The sequence below is a fragment of the Rousettus aegyptiacus genome, unplaced genomic scaffold (assembly GCF_014176215.1).
Source record: "Rousettus aegyptiacus isolate mRouAeg1 unplaced genomic scaffold, mRouAeg1.p scaffold_m13_p_3, whole genome shotgun sequence".
NCBI lineage: Eukaryota > Metazoa > Chordata > Mammalia > Chiroptera > Pteropodidae > Rousettus > Rousettus aegyptiacus.
In genome coordinates, this window is record NW_023416306.1 from 118,151,072 (window position 1) to 118,175,262 (window position 24,191).

Consider the following 24,191-nt stretch of genomic DNA (forward strand, 5'->3'; position numbering starts at 1 on the left):
TATGTATGTATGTATGTATGTATGTATTTTTAAGAATCCTTTTAGTAATTCAGTTATTTTTGTATTTTATTTTATTGTGGGAAGAACACTTACCATGACACCCTCTTAACAAATTTTAAATGCTCATTATTGTTGACTATAGGTACAATGTTGTACAGCAGATATTTAGAACTTACTCATTTTTTTTTAATAAAGGAAGTTAAATTTGTACATACCTCAAGATAAGTTGGGGAAGTTGTGGCAGAAAAAGAATGAATCCCTCAAATTAACAGAGATTTTGTTAATATGCAAACTGCCAGTCCATCTATCTTTGGCGTGTTTGATCTACTTCACTAATTTGTTTAAGTAGTAATTTTTCTAATAAAATTCAGTTGGAGGATGAGTGATATAGTTATTCCCTTGACAAAGGTGACAAGTGTAGTGTTACTGTGACTGAGAAAGTAGAATATAGTTCTGGTTATCTTATTGTTCTAGCTAATCAAAGTTCACAGAATATAGGAGGCTCTGCCATGTCCAGCGAGGGTAGGCAGGTGTAATAGAAAGCTTACTGGGTTGTCATCTGTTTTCATTATACAAATCTTCTGGTTGGTCCACAGAAGATTTTTTACAGAAATCTATTTGGGCAGTTTAGAATCGCTGATCATTACTGAGCAATTAATTTTTATGTCTAGGTGCAGAGCTATTTACTCAGGTTATATTATCCTTTTTTGTCCATACTTTCAGTCTATATGCTGTCCCATCTATGCTTCATTTGTCCAGGCGTTTTAGTTCCAGACTAGGCTCTCACAACATCACTGGTTAAAATAGTCCCTGGTCTCCCGTGAATTTTCATTTGATCATGAGTAGAAGGTTGGCCTTTAAATTTCCATCTTTTCATGATGCCTTGAAAAGCTTTACCAATAACTTTTGCTATGACATTTGCATACTTGCCTGGGTGAAAGTGAGCAGCATAAAGAGGGACTGCCTAACTTCATTGCAGCATTATCAGTAACATAAAAGACTTTAACTTTCTGTTTTGGAAGCAGTGTATTTGCAGCAGAATTCCAGTATAGACACAGATTTATGGAACCATGATACAGTTTTTCCTTCTACAGTTAGGGCTGCCATTTTTTTCACTATGGTTTTCCTTTGGAGTATATTTTAGAATGTGCCAGTTTTATATCTGAAATAATGTGACCATATGCTTTTGACCATCCTTGGTCCATAAAGTTCCCAGGTTCAGTGTGATAAGGACAACTCCAGAGGAGCATGGTTCCCAAGGATGTACAGGACACAGTTCATCTTTCACAGTACACAGTTTACTTGCTAATTGGGCGCCTTTTTTTTTTTTTTTTAATTAGAGACCAACTGCTTCACAAATGGAACATTTTCTTTAGAAAGATGGTCATCCCACCAAATACCCCTCTTGCTGTGGAGACTTCTAACCAAAAGCCAGATGTTTGTTCTATTCCCCAAGCCCTGAACAGCACCCGGGCTGCCACCCGGAACAAGGGTACTAGTCTGTGCCAGCAGTCTCTAACCAGGCATGGATTGGCAGGGGCGGGAGTGGAGGGTTCAGGCTGTGGTACTTCCAGGTGCCCCACCACTCTGCTTTCAGGGCTTTCTAACGCCACAACCACATGTCAGCCTTCAGGAGCCCTCCTGCCAGCTAGCTGTCTGTCAACTGGAACTTATTCCTCTTGCTTAAGTAAAACTTTGTGCCCATCGATTAGTATCTCCCCATTTCCTCCTCCCCTCCAGTCCCTAGCAACCACCATTCTACTCTTTGATTCTATGAATTTGACAATTTTAAATACCTGATATAATGGAATCACATAGTGTTAGCTTTCTGTGACTGACTTATTTTATTTAACATAAAGTCCTCAAGGTTCATCCATGTTGTTGCATATTGCAGAATTTTCTTCTTTTTAAAGGCAGAATTGTATTCTATTATATTATATACCACATTTTCTTTATTCATTTATCTATCATTGGACATTTGTTTACACATCTTTGCTATTGTAATAGTGCTGCAGTGAATATAGAAATGCTAATATCTTTGAGATCCCGATTTCAGTTCTTTTAGACAAATACTTAGAAGTGGGATCGTTGGATCATATGGTAGTTCTATTTTTAATTTTTTGAGGACTCTCTGTGCTATTTTCCATAGCAGTTGTACCATTTTGTATTCCCAGCGACATATGCAAGAGTTCCAGTTTCTATACAATCTTGCCAACATTCGTTACCTTTTATATTTTTGACAGCAACCATCCTGACAGGTATGAGGTAATATCTCATTGTGGTTTTGATTTGCACTCTGTGATGATTAGTGCTATTGAACATTTTTTTATATATATCTGTTGGCCATTTTTATATCTTTGGAAAAATGTCTATTCAAGTTCATTTTTAAAATAGGTTATTAGTTTTTTACTGTTGAGTTGTAGGAGTTCCTTATGTATTATTGATATTAACCCTTTATCAGATTTATGGTTTGAAAATATTGTTTTACATTTCATAGGTGGCCTTTTCAGCCTTTGATAATTGATGATTTCCTTTGCTTTGCAGAAGCTTTCTACTTTGATGTAGTCCTGCTTGTTAATTTTTGTTTTTATAGCCTGTGTTTTTGGTGTCAATGAAATTATTTCCAAGATCGATTTCATGAGACTTTCCTCTTATGCTTTCTTCTAGGAGTGTTATAGTTTCAGATCATATGTTTAAGTCTTTAATCTATTTTGAGATTTTTATGTAAGGTAAGGGTCCAGTTTCATTTTTTTTTTTTTTGCATGTGGATGCCCAGTTTTCCCACCACCATTTGTTGGAGAGACTATCCTTTCCCCCCATGTGTATTCTTGGCAAAGATCAGTTGACCGTATATGTGTGGATTGATTTCTGGGCTCTCTATTCTGTTCTATTGGGCTATATATCTATATGCCAGTACTATAATGTTTTGATTACTGTAGGTTTATAATACATTTTGAAATCATGAAGTATAATGCCTGTAACTTTGTTGTTTCTCAAGACCGATTTGACTATTTGTGGTCTTTTGTGGCTCTATATGAATTTTAGAAGAATTTTCTATTTCTGTAAAAAATGTCACTGGAAATTTGATAGGGATTCCATGAATCTGTAGATCACTTTGAACATTTTAATAATACTAAATCTTCTAATGAATGTGAGATGTCTTTTTAAGTATCTTTTATTACTGTTTTGTAGTTTACGGTATACAACATCTTTCACCTCATTAGTTAAGTTTATTCCTAGGTATTTTATTCCTTCTGATGCTATTGTAAATGGGATGGTTTTCCTAATTCTTTTTCAGATAGTTCATTGTTGGTGTATAGAAATGCAACTGATTTTTTTGTACATAGATTTTATATCTTGCAACTTCACTGAATTCATTTATTCTAACAGTTTTTAATGAAATTTTTAGGGTTTTCTGCATGTAAGATCATGTTATCTGTAAATAGAAAATTTTATGTCTTTTGATTTGTTTGCCTTTTATTTTACTTTATTTAACTTTATTTTTATTTTATTTTATTTATTTTATTTTATTTTTTACTTTATTTACTTTATTTACTTTACTTTACTTTACTTTTTTGCTTAATTGTTCTGGCTAGCACTTCCAGTACAGTGTTGAATAAAAGCGGTGAGAGTGGGCACTCTTGTCTTGTTCCTGATCTTAGAAGAAAAGCTTGCAGTCTTTCATCATTGCGAATGATTTTAGCTGTGGATTTTTCATATGTGGTTTTTATAATGTTGAAGCAGTTTCCTACTGTTCCTACTTTGTTGAGAGTTTTTATCATGAAAGGGTATTGAATTTTGTCTAATGATTTTTCTGCATCTGCTGAGATGATCATGTGATTTTTATTCTCTATGTTGTTAATGTGGTGTATTCCATTAACTGATTTGCATATGTTGAACCATCTTTGTATCTCAGGGATAAATCCCACTTGAGCATGGTATGTAATCCTTTTAATATTCTGTTGGATTCAGTTTGCTAGTACTGTGTTGAGGATTTTTACACCTATATTCATCAGGGATATTGGCCTGTCATTTTCTTGTATGTTTTTGTTTTCAAGGTAGTGCTGGCCTCATAAAATGAGTTTGGAAGTGTTCCTTTTTCTCCAAATTTTTGGAAGAATTTGAAAAGGATCAATATTAATTCTTCTTTAAATGTTTGGTAGAATTCACCAGTATACCTATCTGGTCCTGGGATTTTCTTCCTTGGGAGGTTTTAAATAATTGACTCAACCTCCATAGTTGTTATATATAGATCTGTTCAGACTTTTTATTTCTTCTTGATTTAGTCTTTGTAGGTTGCCTGCTTCTAGGAATTTACCTGTTTCTATTAGCTTATGCAGTTTATTGGTGTGTAATTAATTGGTCATAGCAGTCTTTTATGATTCTTTTCCTTTGTGACATCACTTGTAAACTTTCTTCTTCCATTTATGATTTTGAGTATTTCCTTTTCACCTTAGTCTAATGAAAGATTTGTCCGTTTCGTTTATCTTTTAAAATATTTACTCTCAGTTTTGTTGATTTTCTGCTATTGTTTTTCTATTTTTCTCTTTATTTTTGCTTTAATTTTGTTATTTCCATCCTTTTGCTAACTTTGGGTTTAGTTTGTTCTTTTTCTAGCTTTGAGATGTAAAATTAGGTTGTTTGAGATCTTTTTTAATGTAGGCATTTATCACTATAAACACTGTCTTAGTACTGCTTTTCCTTCGGTATTAACTGTTGACCATAGAATAAGTATTGGAATGTTGTGTTTTCATTTTTGTTTATCTTGAGGTACTTCCTAATTTCCTTTTTGGTTTATTCTTGACCTAATAGTTGTTCGAGAATGTGTCATTTAATTTTCACATATTTGTGAATTTTCCAGTTTTCCTTTGTTGTTGATTTCCAGTTTTATTCTATTGTGGTTGGAAAAGATCCTTAGTATGATTTCAGTCTTCTTAAATTTGTTAAGACTTGTTTCATGACCTAATATCATCTTTCCTGAATAAAGATCTGTGTGTCCTTGAGAAGAATGTATATTCTACTGCTATTGGGTAGAATGTTCTGTATGTGTCTCTTAGGTCAATTTGGTCTATGATGTTATTCAAGTTCTCTGTTTCTTTATTAATCTTTTGTCTGGATGCTGTGTATTGAAAGTAGGTTATTGAAATCTACTATTACTGTATTTCTGTCTATTTCTTCCTTTAGTTTTGTCAGTTTGACTGACATATTTAGGTGCTCTGATATTGGGTGTATATATATTTATAATTATTACATGTTCCTGGTATATTAATGTTTTCTCATTATATAATGTCTTTCTTTTTTTTTATCTTGTGACAGTTCTTTATTTAAAGCCTGTTTTGTCTGATGTAAGCATAGCCACCCACTCTCCAGGAATCCTGATGTTATGTTAGAAGTCCAACTATCCTGAGGCTATCATGCTTGAGAAGCCATGTATAAATGCTCTAGTCAATAGTTTCTGCTTAGCCTAGTCTTCTAGCCAAGATGCCAAACATATGAGTGAAATTATTTGGACTCTCTAGAATATTCTATCTGCCAGATGAATGCCAAGTGTCCTCCATCAATGCTTCATGGAGCAGATTTCTCCATATGAGTACTGCTTGAATTCATGGGGTTAGTCTATAACACAGCAATAAATAAGCATAACAGGGAACATTGACCCCTGTTATCCCTAGTACAGATTAAGCACAATTATAGAGTAAGTTTAGCTTCCTTTACTCCTTTTTCCCTTTTTGCACTGCACTTTAGATATTAAAAAATTGTGATCTTTTCAATTATTAACAATAAATATAGATGTTTTTACCTAGTTGTGATCCATTTATATCTATTATTTTATTTTCCTTTATAATTTAATTTTGTTTGATATTTTCATTATATCAATAGATATCTGGTTTGTTTTAAACAGCAATATATTTGGATATCATAGTACTACTTTTATTAGGTTATGAGAAGTTATTCCCTCATTTCTCCAGTTTGGGGTGTGTCCACACAAATTGTTCATTCTTGTCGATATACTGGTCCTCTTCTTCCTTGGGGCATATAGTTTGCAGTTAGGTGAGGCCTTCTGGCTGAGTTCTGGCCAATAAAACATAAAGTGATATGTGCCACTTCCAGGTCTGCCCCATAAAAAGGTAAACGTAATCTTCACTTGTTTTGCCAGCCTATCAGGTAAATGAAGAGAACGCTGAAAACCTAGAGGGAGGCACAGACATACAGTAGAAGGGCCCGTGATCGACCATGTGGAGCAGAACCCCAACCTGCTGACCTACACAGGACTGTATGGTGAAGAAGAAATAAACTTTTAATTGGATAAGATTTGGAGATTCTAGGGTGTATCTGTTATAGCAGCTAGTATTATTTATCCGAACTGATATGAATATTTTAAATGCCTCTGCTACCATCATGTGCATTTACCCAGCTGATAGAGGACAATAATTACTATTGACTCCTTCAAGCAATTATTACATTTTTGTTTGTTTCATTTTAGTAATGTAATTTTAGGAGTCCTGCTAGTGTTTTTAGGGGTCCTGCTAGAATTTTGAAAGAAAAATTTCACTGGCTTCAAAGCTTAAGTTTTATAATGTCTAAATATAAAACAAGACAAAACCTTAAATTATAAATTTGTGTCTTAAAATAGCACTGTTAGTTAGAGTTAGTGTAGAATCTCTGAGTTTACACGGTCAAGTACCTCCACCATTCCATAGTTTATTCATTCAATCATTTATACAGTCCATATGTGCCAGACATTGGAAACCCAAAGATAAAGGAAACAGACTCACTTCTTTTAATCCTGGCATGTACAATCACATATTTTCCTGGGAGACCATGGGTAAGCTGCTACCCTCTCTGAGCTTTAGTTACTCCATTTGTAAAATGAAGACAATATTACTATTGTATTCACTTCTATGGTTCTCATGTGGCTTAAATGAGATTAACCATATAACACAGTCCCTGTCATGTACTAAGTGCTCCATAAATTTTTGTCTTTTTAAAAAGGATCATTATTTAATCATTCTAACTTTCTACCATTCTTGATAGCTGAGTAGTGAAAGATAAAGTTTTCTGAAAGGGAACCCTTAGCTTTAACTCCTCTCCCGAATAGGCGGCACAAGAGCATCCTTGCTATCATTTTCTGAGGAACTTGCTTGCATGGTGGCTACTGAGTCAACAATGTTCTCCACAAGAAGAATTTTATAAGAACTTTAAAATTATATACGTATAATTTTATATTTATAAGTATTTATCATTTCTCTTAGGTAAATACCTAAGAATTGCTGGGAGTAGAATTGCTGGGTTATGGGATAGATATACGTTTACCTTGGTAAGAAACTACCATTTTCTTGAAGTGCTTATATAATTTTATACCGCCATTAGAAAGGTATGAGAGATCACTCATCCTCACCAGCATTTGGTGTTGTCAGGTTTTTTCATTTAATTTTGATGAATTCCAATTATTTTTTTTCCTTGTGTTTTGGTGTCATAACTAAGAAATCAGTGCTTAATTCAAAGTCATGATTGTTTAAACCTATGTTTTCTTCTAAGAATTTTGTAGCCGTAGTTCTTACATATAGGTTTATAATCCATGTTTAGTTAATTTTTGCTGATGGTGTGAGGTAAGGGTCCAAACTGATTGTTTAGTGTATGGATATCTAGTTGTCCCAGCATCACTTGTTGAAAATGCTGATCTTTTTCTTTTGAATTGTCTCGGTCCTTTTGTAGTTGTGAATTAAAAAGTAATTGGCCACAAAAGTGTGGGTTTATTTCTGAACTCTTAAGTCTATTCCATTTATCTATGTGCCTGTCCTTGTGCATAGTTATCATTAGAGTAATTCATTGTGGTTCCAACTTGCATTTAATTTATATTTTCCTGATGACTATTAATTGCCCTAGAAAGTTCCTTTTTGCCCATTCCAACCCATCCCTTTACTTATTCCTTAGAACTAACCACTACTTCAATTAGTTTCCACCATAGATCAGTCTTTTCTGTTCTAGAATTTTATATAAAAGGAATCACACAGTATACATTCTTTAGTGTAGGCTTCTTTTACTAGCATATTTTTTGAGATTTATCATGTTATGTATATCACTAGTTTATTCCTTTCAGAAGAAATTTTTACTGCAAAGATTTTCTAATTTATTTCCACTTCTTTTTCATGTAATTTTTATGTGAAAAATTGTAGCCTACTCACTTAGTTTTTACATTTCTCATCCAATTGCTGATTCCTTTAATTTTAGGTACAGTTTTGAGTCAGTTCAGGTTTGGCTCTCTAACTTTTCATTTATTATTCCTGGGTTTTATCATGCCCATGTAGTTGCCTTCTTAGAGTCATCAAGGATCATTTTATTCTTTCAAAGCGCATATATATTGCCATCTTTTTACTAACTTGCTTATTTAAATATGTATTTATCCAAACATCCTTTTTTCCTCTACCTTAGATCACATTCTTGCTGTTGAGTCATTCAAATACACAGTTTAGAAAATATATTAGTTGCTGGAAAATTCCGCAGGATTATTCATGGTATTTGGGAAAATACTCTAGATATAGAAGGAACCTAATTCCCTCCCTGCTCTTTCATTTATTTATTTATCTATCTATCTATCTATTTATTTATTTATTTATTTATTTATTTATTTATTTATATAGGTGCCTTTGACTTTGCAGGTGAGTTTTGAGGCATCGGTTGCAGATATGCATTTGTCTTTGTGGTTGCACATAAAAATAGAAATGTACAAAGAAGCCAAAGTGCTGTTGTGAGGAATAACTGTCATGCTATCTGCAGATACTGTGTTCTATACTATGACTTTAGAAAGTCAACATGCCTTCTCTACTCCCACTGTTACCAATAACTAAAGCTGCTGTAGAAGTGTGAGTTTATGGTGCAGCCTTTCCACCATTTCTACCTTTCTTTACTCTGGACTCTCAGTGTCCTCTGCCTCTGAGGAAATGTCTTTTCTAGCTTTTCTTTTCCCAAGTAAAGCCTGCCTTGTGTGGAATTGTCAGATTAAACCCTCTGTCAGCATTCCCTTTGCTGCCTGCCCCTCTTCCTTTGTTCCTTCATGCAAGCCTCTTTTTGCCCAGCCTTCAACTTTTAGTCAGGGTTCAACCAGAGAAACAGAACCAGTAGGAGATATAAAGTGATTTATGGCACAGAATGGGTTTATACAATTGTGGTTGCTGGCAAGGCACACCGGTAAAGTAGCCCCTCAAGAACGGCAGATTGAGACCCTTGAAACTCCACAGGAAGTTTCTTCTTCAGAGAAGCCTCAGCTCTGCTCTTAAAACCTTTTAACTGATTACATCAGTTCTACCTAGACTATTTAGGATAAGCTCTCTTACTTAAAGTTAATTGATAATGGATTTAATTCACATCTACAAAATACCTTTACTGTAACACCTAAATTAGTGTTTGATTGAGTAACTGGGGACTATAGTCAAGCCAAATTGATATAAAAAATTAACCACCATACTTCATTTCCTTTAGGATTCAGCTTTTACATAACGGCTTAATTGGTAACTATTATGAAGAAATCTTCAAGAACCAAAGGAATGAGCAATGAGCAAATAAAAACAGCTAAGGAATATGTGAGTTGGGGTAGAATAGGGATGGGAATGAAAACTACCACCTATTCAAAAGGTCAGGACTGTCCACAGGTACGGTCACTCCTCATTGTCTCATGTCTCCCCCTCGTTCTCCTGGTATATCAGTCATTCCTAGTCTATTATTTTTAGCTCCACATTTTCCTCTACCACCTTCACCATACCTACCAACACCTCCAGATTTCTTTCCGTAAATATACCTTGAGGTCTACACCTAACATACCTACATTTGGGCTTCTCTCACCCCCAGATCACTGTGCACATATTTATGGACCACACTTTTCTCCCATGTTTAATGTCTCCTATAAAACTGTAGCAGCTTTATAAAACCATAGGATTCTCCTATAATTTGAAGGCCAAATTACTCCTTTAGCCATCCTTCAAGTTTATCTAGGCCATTGGCAAGCGGTATATGTAAAAGAAATAGATTCAATTCCTAGGTCAAGGGACATTGGCTTTTAGTGCAGGGGACAAAATGAAACAAGCGCAGAACAGAAGGACCATCTATTCTGATTACTTTTGCCAGTTCTAGAGCTTCACGTAAATGGAATCATACAAAGTGTATTCTTTTGCATCTGTCTTTTCTTGTTGAGCATAATGAATTTGAGATTTTACCATGTCGCGTATACTAGTAATTCGATCCAGTTTATGTAGCATAATATTTCATAGTGTCGATAGACTCCAGTTTGTTTATCTGCTCTTTCCTTGGTGGACATTTGGGTTGTTTCCAGTTTTGAGGTATTCCTCCTTTTAAAAAATATGAATAACTTTTATAACTCTTAGGGCTACTGAATTATTAGTAGTACAAGAGAGGTGGAGGGAGGAAGGGAGAGAAAGAGGGAGAAAGTATGAATAAATTATGGCAAGGACGTTCAATATCCTTTAGTCTCACTGGTAAATCTAGCCTTTAAATTTGGTTAAGCAGAGAATGCGGTAGGACTAGCAATTTCTCCTTAATTCTTTCCTATGGGTCCATCTTCCCATTTCCCATCCTCTCCCTCCCTTAAATAGAAAGAAAAATACAGCTACTCTAGAAGATTTGGGGCAAATAGTATTTGAAAGAGGTAACTCTTCATGGATGAGTTATTTAGTGACTTGGAATCATTGTTGAATGGAAAATCTGGAATTGTTTCTTATTTCTGACACAAATCCGAAATGTGAATCTCAAAGGCCCAAATGACTTTGAAGGAGTCCTTGCTAAGGAAGGAAAGGCCATTGTACTGAGAGAGAACTGGACCCCAGCCGGTCAGGGGCATCTAGTGGGAATGCCAACAGAGGAAGAGGGGCACACCCTACCTGTGCTCTGCTTTACTCTTTCTTATCTTTCTCACTCAGCAACTATCTTGTTGTAGTTGTGCCTACTTTTTCCTTTTTTTACCTTTCCTCTTTCTCCATCTGCTAGCATACTTATGTGAGTGAAATGAATGTTTTTTAATGCTATTTTTTAAAGCAGACATCCATTGATTCTGTGGCAAGACTGCTAGTTGCTTTCCAACATCCATTCTCCCCCTTCTTCCCAATGTTTTACTTGTGTACATGGCTGTTCTGTGAAAGACTACATGTCCCAGCCTTTCCCACAGCTAAGAATGGCATGTGGCTAAGTTCTGCCCAATGGTATTTGAGTGAAGTGTATACACAATTCCAAGTCATGGCATGGTGAGGGTGTGTCCTCTCTCTCCATCCCTTCTTTTGCATGCTGCTTGCTGCCTAACATGTGGACATGGTGGCGCTCTCTGGGACATACACATGAGGCAACACTCAAGTGATGACAGAGCTATAAGCTACAAGGAGCTTATATTCCTGTGTGGGAGAGATAGACTATCTTGTTTGAGCCACTGATACCTTGGTCGTTGTTACAGCAACTGAATATGTACCCTAATATAAATCCTACCACATTCAAGAGACTGAGCTAGGCAATGATTATCTAAAGATGAGTGAAACAACTTGACTGTGCAAGTCCTGAGAGAGTTCACAACCTAGTGAGACAGACAGATACAAATTCAATAACTGTAATACAGAGTAGACTGTGGTAACTGCCTTGGTAGTATAAACAAAATCTGGCGGAAGAGAGTAATTATAATTGTGGTATTAGGGAAGACTTCTTAAATAAGGTGAAATGCAACTTGGGATTTTGACAATAAGTTGAATTCTGATAAAGGGAAAAGGATAAGAAACAGTCTGTGTAAAGGCACAAAGACATAAAAATACACATGTATCCAGAAAATAACCAGTACAAAAGGCGGAATTTTAAATGAATGTAGAGGACGAATAGCCTAATTAGATAGGGACCACACTGTGATGGCCCTTGAATGTTATATTAAGGAATTTGGTTTTGGACTTGCTGAATGTGAGGTGGGATAGAAGGGATGGCCAGTACGTAGCAGGAAATTAGACTCTGGGACTCACAAGTGAGATGAGAGCTGGGGATGTAGATCTGGGTGTCATCAACATCTAAGGGATGAGAAGAGTGAAGAGAGTGAGTAGAGGGCTGAGGAGGAAACACAGGTCACATCTGTAAGGGTATGGGCAAGGGGAATATGGCAGAGGAGTCTGTTAGGTTTGCCAAAGGAGCAACGCACAAGGCCAAAGGGGTTAAGCAAGATTTATTGTAGCAGAGTGACAGCCTGGCTGAGCCAAAGATGGTGTCAGCCCCGGATGCAAGGGAACCTGAAACACATGGGGCTTGAGGCTGGCTTTTTTGGTGGTAATATTTTGGGCAGGTAAATTGGCAGGGAAGGGAGGAGAGTCCAGTGAAGTGGGAGGTGAGAATGTAGTGTTGCTAACCCAGATGTAAGGTCTGATTCCTACACAAAAGTAAAGGAGCAGTCTGGTTCCCACACTACGGGGGTGGAGGTTAGGGGGTGAAGGGTGAGGGGCAGGTGGATAGGGATAGGGCCCTCCTGGACCTAACTGAGCCAGTGAAGGAAATTGGGGAATAATCAGATCAGATAGGCAGGATGAGACTCAGGGAAAGTCTAGTCGTGGATGTCAAGGAAGTCAAAATGACCTCAGTTTACTTCTTTGTAATGTCAAAATTATTCTTTCACTATTAACCCATAATTTCCTATCTTAGAAGCAGATCCCTTCAAGAATATAATAGTTATCTAATCTCCTTTGGACTGCTTCAATATATCTCTTTTTTCTCTTGGCTTGTGAATCTGTAGAGTGTGAGCAGAAACTAATTATGGTGGCTGTTGTAGTGTGCTGCCCAGATTCCTCCAGGACAGACGTGCTAATTTTCCTAGCTGCTAGCTTACACAGCTGATGGCTTACACAGCTGAGCTCCTTGCTAAAAGGCTCAACTCAGCCAAGTTTGCACCTCTTCCAATGATTGTTACAGATATATAAAGGCTCGATCCCTTGCCTCTATTTGGGACAACTTGAAGGGTCATTTGTATCTCCAGAGCTCCCCATAGGATCATCTGAAGCTTCTGATGCAACTCCTGAGCAGTTCAACTCATCTCCTTCTACGCACTTCTACAGCCTTCATTTCCTTACAGGTGTTGTTCCTGAAAATAATTTTCCAGTAGGCCTCCTGCATTCAAATCTCTGCCTTAGAATCTGTTTCTTAGGGAATCCCATCTGGACAAGTTGATGCCCATGCTCTCCTAGCAATGACAGCCCACTGTCTGCTAGCAATTAAAATCCCATCACTGGTAGTAACAAGTGGAATATTGATGGTGCCTGGTATGCTGCAACTGTGTAAATGTTAAATTTTTCACTGATGATGAACTGAGACAGGGTTGTATTGGAGGGTATACACTGCAATGTGTAATAACTCAGGTCCTTGAAATATTTTAGAGAAGTAGTAATTATAAGGACTATGAAATTAAATGGCTTTTGCTGCATGCAATTGAAGCATTGGATAAAAAATAATGAAACACTGAGGGCAATTAACCTGCAATTCAAGATGAAATGTGAAAGCCAGAGGGCCTTCTTGGCAGCATCTAAGTAAACTTTCAAATCCTGCAGCCCCATGGCCACGAAAATTGAAGATAAGGCCTAGGACTTTAGGGTCTTGAATGGGAAAGAGTGAGACACAAACTTGAGATGGGCCTATCTCATCTGGGTTGATGAACTTGAAAATCTTGAATTCTTGGATTCGCCTGGTCCCTCTGGGCTTGAAGCAGTAGCCCTCTCCTTCCTGTTTAAAGGCCTGAGATCCTCCTTGATTTAAAGATAATGTAGAGTCCGTTAGCTTGTAAAACAGTCAATCTCTCTATCTCCCCTCCTAGCCTTCAGGTTAATTACTAGGTTAATACAACCTAGCAGTTCCCTTAGCTGCTAAAGGAGGAAATGGGGTATATGCTCAAAGAGCTGCAAGGTCTAGCCAACATGTATTGGCAGGAACTGGGAGAGTATACATGGGACTGGATCCCACGGATGCTGGATTAATGGGAGTGAGATACAATGTTGGGTCAAGAAGAATTTATGGATATGAGAGCATTCTCTGTAACACCGGATTTAACACCCTGGGAAATAGTGTTAATGTGCTACAAGAAGCTTTGAAAAAGTGAAATAGAAGATTCAATTTGCTTTGGAGGACAGTAAAGGATTAAAAGCTCATATATGTGCATTCTAGAGTAGATAGATTATAGAAGTCTGAAAATCCCCCTTCTGTATTCTGCAGAAGAACCAAGATGGTACCTTGTTTACTAAAGTGATAAGGAATGTGCTGTTAAAGGGGCTGTGGAATCATTAAGAAACTCAGTGGCAACTGTCTGTAGCCAAGGCTACAGAAGTAAGCTATGCTGTTATAATACTAAGTTCCTTGTTAGCCATGGAGATGATAGGATCTTAAAGTAACAGAGGCCAGGCGGTAGGACCAAAACTATTGTTGTAGTTGCCAGCCCCTGAAAGACACGCAGACCATCAGAACTCAGTGAGTTACAGGAAACACACTCTTTGTTCAGCCAGCTGGGTCTACCAGGGGTACGCAGACCCAAATTAAGCAGCGCTGAAATGTAGAGGTACAGGGTTTTTAAGCCCCAAATCCCATTCTTCATTCTGTCTAAACACAAAAGGTCTATTTTTCTTCTATTCATTACCTGTCGACCCACAGGTTGGCAGTGCAAGGAAAAGTAGAGAAGCAGAAAGTTTATTGTTAGAATGTTATGTTCCTATGAGCAATAGCCTATGTTCCCATGGCGATAGCCATGTTCCCATGGGCATAGCCAAGCAGTAATTTTTCTGCAAGTAATAAATTTCTAGCAGTCATTTTTCAGCCATTACACCATCAGAAGCAAAGTGGATGCAATTATCATAAGAGGAAAGGGTAGAATGGCCCTCAGAGGAGTCCAACACACAAAGGGCTATGAAGGTGGCTAAGGGGTTGTGTGTCAAGGGGCAAGATGAATGGACAACAAATAAGAGTTTCGAGTATTGCTCAATCTGTAAAATAAAAAGAAATCACTAATGGGTGACCAGGAGGCTGAGGGCAGCCACCGAAATAAAAAGTCATGATTCCTTGTCCAGTTTCTGTGTCCAGGTCTTCAGATCCAGAGCCCAATGGGTAAAGTCTGCTATGTCAGATGTATTTTTGCCAGGCTGGAACAGACTGTTCATATGATGAATGCATTATTTTGCATCCCAGTACGAAAATAGAATAAGAAGCAGTTTGTATGCCTATGGGGTGGACCCAGCAAGTATAGTTTTATGTTGTTGTCCTGGGGCTATGTTAACATTCCGTCCTCTGATATAACATAATCCAAAGGGATTTGTACCACCTGGAGATGCAGAATATAACATTGGTTTATTATATTTATGGCTTCATTATACTGGATGAGCAAGAAGTCATGAGTATATTGGTGTTCCTGGAAAGATACCTGTGCTCCAGTGAACATTCAGTGGCCTATGACATCAGTGAATTTTTTTGAGGTCCAGTGGTCTGGGCATACCAGGACATTTCTATCGAAAGTAACAGGCAAATTATTGCAATTGCACTTCCCACCACTAAGAAGGAAGAACAGCACCTCATAGACTTCTTTGGGTTCTGGAGGCAGCATATTCTACATTCCAACCCATTTGCTGAGAAACATGGTGGGCTCCTTCTCCTTTATTCTCCTCTTCTGTCTCCCAGCTTCCATTCTCTACTGGTTCCCACCACTGGTCAAACCTAGATGGAAGCCTGCTGCCACAGTGACCAGGGAACAGAGGCCCCTGTGATAAAGAGCATTACAGAGAAAGGTAAGGATTGCATCTAACAGCATTCAGGACATTGGTGAAATCCTGCAATAGTCACTGACATTGAGGAATTAGTTCTAGGCTTATGATGAAATATAGAATATGTTTACATCTTTAAGTAAATTAAATTAGAGTTTATATTTCCTCTGGAAATACATAATACTTTTCCAAAATCTTAAAAGGAGATGCTATTTGAAATCTTGAGCTATGTTAAAAGATAAACAGGTGTGGGGAGAGGAAAAATAATTTTCCTTCTGCCCTTCTAATTGTTTCTGGCCAGTATAATAATCAAATTGACAGGAGGCAGATTAACAAGAGAAAAATAAACAAATTTATTAAATATGTATGTGTGAGGGTTCTGTAAGAATATGGGACCCAAGGACAAATCCTGGCAGTTGAGGCTTATATGCCACCTTGAACTAAGGAGGGCGGGGGACGGGGGGAGGGTGTGTGGTTTGAAAACTCAAAGGGCACGAAGGCAATTCAGATGGAAATGAAAAAGCAAATATTTAGTAAACAAATGTTTGCTGGGCCATCTTTAACAACGGGACAGAGAGAAGACTTTAATCAAATGGGCCTGCTAGGTTCCTCCCTGTCTACCACACACGAGTTCATATTAAGCTATAGTTACCTATGATGATAACTCCTTTCTTGGAGTAGATCCTCTATCAGTTCTTTTAGGCAGTTAGGGGAAGGTTGAAGGTTTTTCCTGAGTTTTTGGCTTTCTTAAAAATAACCAGTTTAAAATGATCAACATCCAAAACAAAACAAAACAAAACAAAAGTATTATGGGGTGGCAAATTCTAATCTCCCTCAGAGGCATAGTAAAATTTTTAAGAGTTTATCTGAGCAAAAATTGATTTGAATTGGGCTGCACCCAGTCTAGCAGATAGAAAGTTGCTCTGAGGAGCTGTACAAAATAAAAGACTCTTACAGGTAGAGGAGAGCAAGAATAAGGAAGTAATACTGGGCAAATAAAGTGGGTTGGTTATTGAAAAGTTAATTTCATTTAGGGAATTGCTGGGGTCTGTCAGGCAGATTACTTAACTGGTGCTGATCAAGTGATTCCTGATTGACTGGTTTAAGATTCCCTTTCTGGGAGAGCTGAAACTGTAATTAAGTCTCAGTTTGGTGACATGGAGCTTAGCATAAGTGACTCTTTTTGGGCCTGTTGTCTTGTTTTTTAACAGCTGTTAATAAAAATTAATACTTTTAAATGTGCCACTTCATCTAGTAAATTAAATTGGCAGTTTAGAAAAAAACCTTTAAGATGAAGGTAAGTTAATTTTAAAGACAGCACTTTCATAAAATAATTCAAAAGATGTTGACAAGAAATTTAGAGGAAGGCTAAAGATGGGCAATAATTTAAAAATAACTCAATCCACTGGAATTTTTAAATTGAAAAAGGAATTGGAGATTCTGAACTCTGTACTATTGACCTTATCACATTACAGAGAAACTGAATTTTTATACGTAATCTTACCATTTGATCTGGAGACACTTTCAAAATTATTCAAATTATTAATATTTGGCAACAAACACTTTGAAGAGAGTAAATAAGAACTAAGGACTATTTTGAAAAACTAATGCATGTACTTAGCAATTTTGAATGAAGCATAATTAATATATTCTAGCTAATTTAAATGAATTTATCCTAAAAGGAAACCTGAGTATTGGAGTAATTTGTGCTGCATATAGTCAATAATGTTCCACTTTGTGTATCACATAGAAAGAGAATCAAGCTCCGATGGTTGGTGGCCTCTTTAATATCTATGTACTGAGATTAACAAATGAATTTTGTGAAAACCCTAAAGTGGAAGAATTATTGTCTTTTGAATCATATACAAGAAAAGAATTTTAAGATATAAAGTTCTTTGAACAAGTAAAATTTTCACCACTAGTTTTACTAGTAGTCCAAAAGTACTTACTGATATTTCAAATGATTATCACTCAATCTTTCAAATATTCATTTATTCATGAATAATAGGAGTCAGATTTATACTAAAAAAAAAAAGAAAGTAAGACACCTCATTCTTCACTCCTACCCCCCAATAAATGCAAAACATTGAAAGTGGCGCTGATGGTAAAGAAGGCCTTGGTGTTGGTGATGGTCTTCATACTTCAAGACTTGATTGTCTCACTGCAAGTCTGGAACTTCAGTTGCCAGCTTAGCCAGTGGAGATTTACCCCTAAAAATCAACCTTATTGTATGATATTGATTTGTATATAAGAAGTGAGTTTATTATAAAACATATACTGGTCATGTTCTGATATTTATTTAAATCATTTAGTCTCTCTTATCTCTCCATGGAAGTCTACTTAAGAAATAAATTAATGTTGAAAGTTATTTAAGAAACCTAAAGCCTATTTAAGAAACTGGGGTAGAAATAAATCTTCTACCTTTTTAGGTTCTGCCAGCTGTTCTAATAATTAAATCAACGTGAGTCAGATTGACAAGAGAAAATGACCAAGTTTAATTACATATGTACATATGGAAATGCCACTTACATGAGAGTAAAAACCCCTACATACATAAGAGGCTCAGAGACTGAAAGGGAAAATGAGACATACATAACATTCTGAGCTAAGGACAAGGTAAAGCACTTTGGGGCTTCGGAGGGGAGGAAGATTCGTTTGCAGGATGATAGGAAAAGCAGATGTTCAGTAATTAGAAGTTTTCCTTACCCTATTGATAGATAGGTCATAAAAAGTTATTTCTGGTGATAAGTCTTATTCTGTGCAAGTCCCCTAATATAAATTCTCTAAGGGAGAAACTAAAGTTTTTCATGCGTCATCTCGATTGCTTTCAGTTCAAAATAATTCACATGCCAAAGTGGCACATCTTGGGGAATCTTGTTCTGAACCCCTTCAAAACCAAATCAAGTTAGTGAATATATGTAACCAATGCATTAATAACAGAAACACTATTTCTTCTGGCGCATAGTAAGTACTTAGTTAGGGGCTGCTATTACTTGTAATAGTGCTTTACAGTTTATTGATCCTTTTCCTATGTTCTATCAAGTATTTAGTTCTCACAAGAACTATGCCAAGTAATGGGTCCGGTATTATCATCTCCCTGCCTCTTTTACTGATGGAAAAAAACTGTGGCTCAGAGAGATAAATGACTTGACTAAAATCTCATAACTGATATAGTTGACATCTGTTGCTTTGGTTGGAGCAATTTCCTTCATCCTTTTGGTGAAAGGACTCTGATTTTCCTCCAAGGAACTACCCTATGCCTTTATATAATTCCTAGCAGGACTGTCAATCAGGGGACTCTGCCTCTCTGTTACATGTGACCCACATTGGCACATAAGAACCCTCTATATCCCCTGGATGCAGGACTGATATACAGCTGTCATGTGATCCAAGTAATTTGAATTTTTTAAAGATAGAAATAAATGAATTCTAGGAGTGAGTGGACTTCAATAAGGAGCTGTCAGGACCACAAAAACTTGGAGCTATTTGAGAGAGAGTCCGCGAGTTTGAGCAAGCAAGCAAGAAATCAAGAGAGCACTGCTAGAGTGAAACCAATACAGAGGATAGTGGAGAACCAAAGAGAGAGCGAGAGGAAGACATGCTGATTTCATTTGAGGAATTGGATATAGCTATGCCTGAAACTAGATCAACTCTTCGATTTTAAGTTCAGTGAGTTAGTAAATTCCTTGTTTTGATTAGGTGGGTTTGGCCTTAATAACTTGCAACCAAAAATCCTAATAGATGCTTAAGCTCTCATTGAAACATACGTTTTACATCCAATACTTGGCTATTTCTACTGCTGCATCCTTCAGAAAGGTGCCCTACATGTATATGTCAAAACTGATCAGGCGTCTTTGTGGGAGATTTGAGAACCTGCCTTCATTTCATGGAGACACACTATTCTAGGTTCCCTTCAAGTCTTCATTTTAAAAATTCCATCAAGAATTTTTAAAGCCACAAGACAAACCACAGAATTGGAGAAAATGTTTGCAAAAGTTCTGTCTAATAAAGGGCTGTTGTCTAAAATATATAAAGAACTCCTAAAACTCAACAACAAGAAAATAAACAACCTGATTAAAGAATGGACAAAAGGTTTGAACAGGCATCTCACCAAAGATATACAGATGGCAAATAAGCATATGAAAAAATGTGTTCTAACAATGCAATCTATATATCTATATATCTATATCTGTCTATCTATCTATCTATCTATCTATCTATCTATCTATCTATCATCTATCTTGCTATCTACCTACCTACCTACCTATCTAACTGTTGAATTGTACACCTGAAACTTACTGGATTTTGTTAACCAATATCACCATAATAAAAGTAAATAAATAAAAATGTGTTCTATATCATGTCATCAGGAAATCAAATTTAAGAATTTATGAGATACCACTACACCTAATAGAATCGTCAAAATCCAGAACACTGACACCACCAAATACAGGAGAGGCGTGGAGCAGCAGGAACTCTCATTCATTGCTGGTGGGAATGCAAAATGGTACAGCCACTTTGAAAGATAGTTTGGTAGTTTCTTAAAAAACTAAATCTACTCTTACCATGTGATGCAGAAGTGTTGCTCCTTGGTATTTACCCAAAGGAATTGAAAATTATTTCTGCAGAAAAGTTTGCACATGGATGTTTACAGCAGCTTTTTTCAGAATTGCCTGTATTTGGAAGCAGCTAAGATGTCCTTCAATAGTGAAAAGATAAACTGTAGTACCTCCAGACAATAGAATATTACTCTATGATGAAACGAAATGAGCAATGAAAATACATGAAAGAATCTTAAATACATATTACTAAGTGAAAGAAACCAATCTGGAAAGGCTACATACCATATGATTCCAAATGTATGACATTCTGGAAAGGCAAAATTATGGAGTAAAAAGGTCAGCGATTGACAGGGAATAGAGGGGAGGTGAAATTGTGAATAATTTTAAGTTAAAGGTATTACTTAGGCCAAGCCTCAAAAGATGAATTAGACTTTGAAACATCCAGGCTGAAGCATGATCAAGAACATCGCAGACATTCCAAGCTTGGATGGAACAAAGGATGTTTGAAGGGTACTCCATTACTTTCCTATTGCTGTGGTAACAAATTACCACAAATTTAAAGCAATACAAATTTATTATCTTACAGTTCCGTAGGTCAGAAGTCCAACATAGGTCTCATTGGGTTAAAATTAGGGTATCAGCAGGGCTGAGTTCTATTCTAGAGTTTCTAGGGGGTGAATCCATGGCTTTTAGAGGTCATAATCCTGGCCAATGGTCCCCTTCCAACATTTTCAAAGCCAATGATGTTGCAACTCTTTAATCATCCTTTAGAGTCATATCTCCCTTCTGACTCTCTTCTGCCACCCTTTTCCAGTTTTGAAGGCCCTGATTACAGTGGGCCCACTCAGTAATCCAGGATAATCAATTTTATGGTCAGGTGACTAACAATCTTAATTACTCTTTTCATTGAAACTTGGGGGATTAAGACTGGATATTTTGGGTGGGGGCATTGTTCTACTTACCACAGGTAGCGAGAAGCTCATCTTGAGAGAAAAGGAGACCAAAAGAAGGGGTATGAAGGGGTATGAATGCATTGATAAGGGCAATGGGGCAGCAGGTACAAGTTTCTGAGGCTTTGACATAAATTGTCATTTTTTTGAAGAGAGCTTTGCTGAAGCATAGAAAATTGCTTGGAACGGCAATTTTGGGGTGCAAATTAGAAGGCCACTATTACAGTCCAGGTGAGAGGGTCTAAGGTAGAGAGGGCATAGCTGCTGGTTTTATTTGGTCTGAGGTTGATTCTGCCCATTGCTAAGTGCTTTTCATCAAAATTCATGAGATCCCACAGGATCTCACCAAATGCATTTCTTAGTAATATGGCTGAATTTGTTCAGTAAATGCTGCAATCCAGGCCTTAAATTATTCATCTACAACCAACAAGAGGAGAAAGGAATCCTGGCCAGCACCCCCACCCCCAAATTAGCAAGGTTGAAACGCACAGAGAGCTAAACCTTGAATTTTTTTAATGCTCCAAATTGCAGCTAAAGCACACACAGTCTTTGTTCTTAAGGTGTTTCCTTAGGACGGACATAAAATTGAAAAGTTAGGCAGGGCCTCAGTGACTAAAGCCTAACTGCTCGCCCACGTTCAACAAGCTCTTCCCATCTTCGAGAGCCACCTGGGGAAGCCCCTTCCCATCACCGCTCTTTTCTTTCCCGTCCCCACAATCCGTCGCAGGGATGCGAGACCAGCATAGTTGACTCTACTACAACGTCAGTGAAGAGTCCCCGGAGCGTCCGGAATTAGGGGTGGTGGAAGCCAAATGGGACCTGGGCGGGCGCGGACCCGCGGTCACGTGCCCCGAGCCCGCTGTCTTCCGCTTCCGTCACTTCCGAGTGCGACCGCTGCTTGTCCGGCTGAGCGTTGGACACTTTTGGTCCCTCTTTACTGCATCCGACTGCCTACACAACTGTCCTTTTCCTGTTCCCAGCGGGAAGGACATGAGTGTCCCTGAGCCGCTGCCCCCAGACGGGGTCCTGGCAGCGCCAGCAGACCGCCTAGTGGCCAGGGAGCCAACGCCGGGTATGTGCTACGGGGTGGAGTAGCGAGGACGGAGTGGGTGGGTCTCCCCGGCCGCCCGCGGGAGTTCGCTGCAGCTCAGAGGCTTTGGCCCCAGCGCGGAAGTGACAAACTGCGGGCCCCGCAGCCCAGCTGAATGGGCGGGAAATGAGGTCTGGAGGGGAAGCGATGTTCGGGTGCAGTTGGAGGTGGTTGATGATGAAGTCTCTCTGCGTTTATGTGATTGCAACATGTTGGCTATTTGTTATACGTTAGTGGTTGAGGATAAATTTAAAGGATGATCGTTTTGTAATTCAGAGACTTGATGTATCCAGTATTATTAACTACTCACTCATGCATGTTCTCCTTTGCTTGTTGACATTACTGCATCCCTGTTCCTCTAGCAATCTTTCTCTACCCGCCTTCCAAGAGAGATGTAAGCCCTAATGAAGGCATTCCATTGAATATATTGACTTTCTGTGCATCTAGAATGGTACTATTTCTGTACTGTCTTTGGGAGAATCGAGGAAATAGTCACTCAAGTTCTGTGTTTCAGATGAGGAACTCTAGATGAGAAAGGCTGCAGGGCTTTGGAGGTGCCTTTTCTTTTCCTCCTGTCTCAGAAATATAAGGGTTACATGCAGCTAATGCTCTCAGCCCTTTCTTGGTCATGCTCTTCCTCAGTGATCTCCTTTTCACACTTTGATAAGTTGCCTCTATAGATATGACTTCCTTGTGTATGTGTGCAACTTGGGTCCCTCTCCACTTGCTCTTCCATCTGCTTGCTGGATATGTTGACGTTGTTTTGCACTAACTGCACTTACAGCATGTACATAAATAAAAGTAGATGTCAGATCCTATCAATGGTGCCAGATTATGATTAAAGAAAGATAGATGTTTCAGAGTTTAATATGAGTTTTAAAATGATTTTAGAGTACAATTTTAGTAATGTGACCATCTCATTTTTTTCTCATTCTAAATCAGTGATTCTAAAATCTTACAAACCAATCATCGAACCCTATTTAGAAATTGTTTTATACTTTTTAGATAGTAGTTGATAGGTATTGTTTAGACATTTCTAATGACTGGCACACTGCTTTTATTCAAAGGAAAAGTTCAAGGCATAGTTCCTGGCATCACATCTAGATTTACACACATGACAATTATTATACATGATTTTCTATGGTAAATTAAGGTTCTGAATCTCAAGAGAGGAGAAATTCTTAGAATATCTCCTAATAAATGACAAAACAACCCCCTTTTATATGTAAATATATCAAGCTATGTGCAAAATAAATATTGACCCACATTTTTACTTCCATAGAAATGAAAAAAAAACTTTCAGGCATTGTGTTTAAATTCCTTCATGCTTTTGAAAAGAAGAATTTCTTTCATTTAGTGATCGTTTTCCACTTTTCCGCCTCAGACTCCTTTAATAATCTATTGAAAACTGTAAATCTTCTGCCATGAAAAATACATAAACAGAATTTTGCATACATTAATGTTCTTTTAACCTTATACAAGTAGCATTAAAACACACTTTGAATGCTTATAATCCATTTTTTAGAGTGTGCTCAGAAGGTAAGTTAAAAAGAGAAAAGAATACCTGTACTACCCGGTTATATGTGCGTTGAACCCCACTGCTCGCCTCCTTTTCTGCCTCTCTCCTTTCTAAATTTGATTTTTTCTTGGGGACAGGTTTAAGTGACACTTCTCCAGATGAAGGGTTAATAGAGGACTTGACTGTAGAAGACAAAGCCGTGGAGCAACTGGCAGAAGGATTGCTTTCTCATTACCTTCCAGATCTGCAGAGATCAAAACAAGCCCTCCAAGAACTCACGTGAGCTAACAAAAACCACAGATGCACTCACTT

General features: G+C 37.5%; 1 protein-coding gene and 1 pseudogene across 2 annotated transcripts in view; one reads left to right on the forward strand and one right to left on the reverse strand.

Annotated features, from left to right (window-relative positions):
• Positions 1-24,191, forward strand: part of BLOC1S6 (biogenesis of lysosomal organelles complex 1 subunit 6) — a 45,704-nt gene that overhangs the window by 11,008 nt on the left and 10,505 nt on the right. Inside the window, exons 3-4 of one of the 2 annotated variants that reach the window (XM_016153200.2) lie at positions 15,676-15,782; positions 24,017-24,158. In XM_016153200.2, coding sequence (XP_016008686.2) covers positions 15,716-15,782; positions 24,017-24,158 — 209 coding nt within the window. In that variant the 5' untranslated portion in view covers positions 15,676-15,715. Of the gene's footprint in view, positions 1-15,675; positions 15,783-22,148; positions 22,343-24,016; positions 24,159-24,191 lie in introns of those variants that run through there. The other variant, XM_016153199.2, reaches the window with a different exon arrangement.
• On the reverse strand, positions 688-13,574 carry LOC107514969 (annotated as a pseudogene).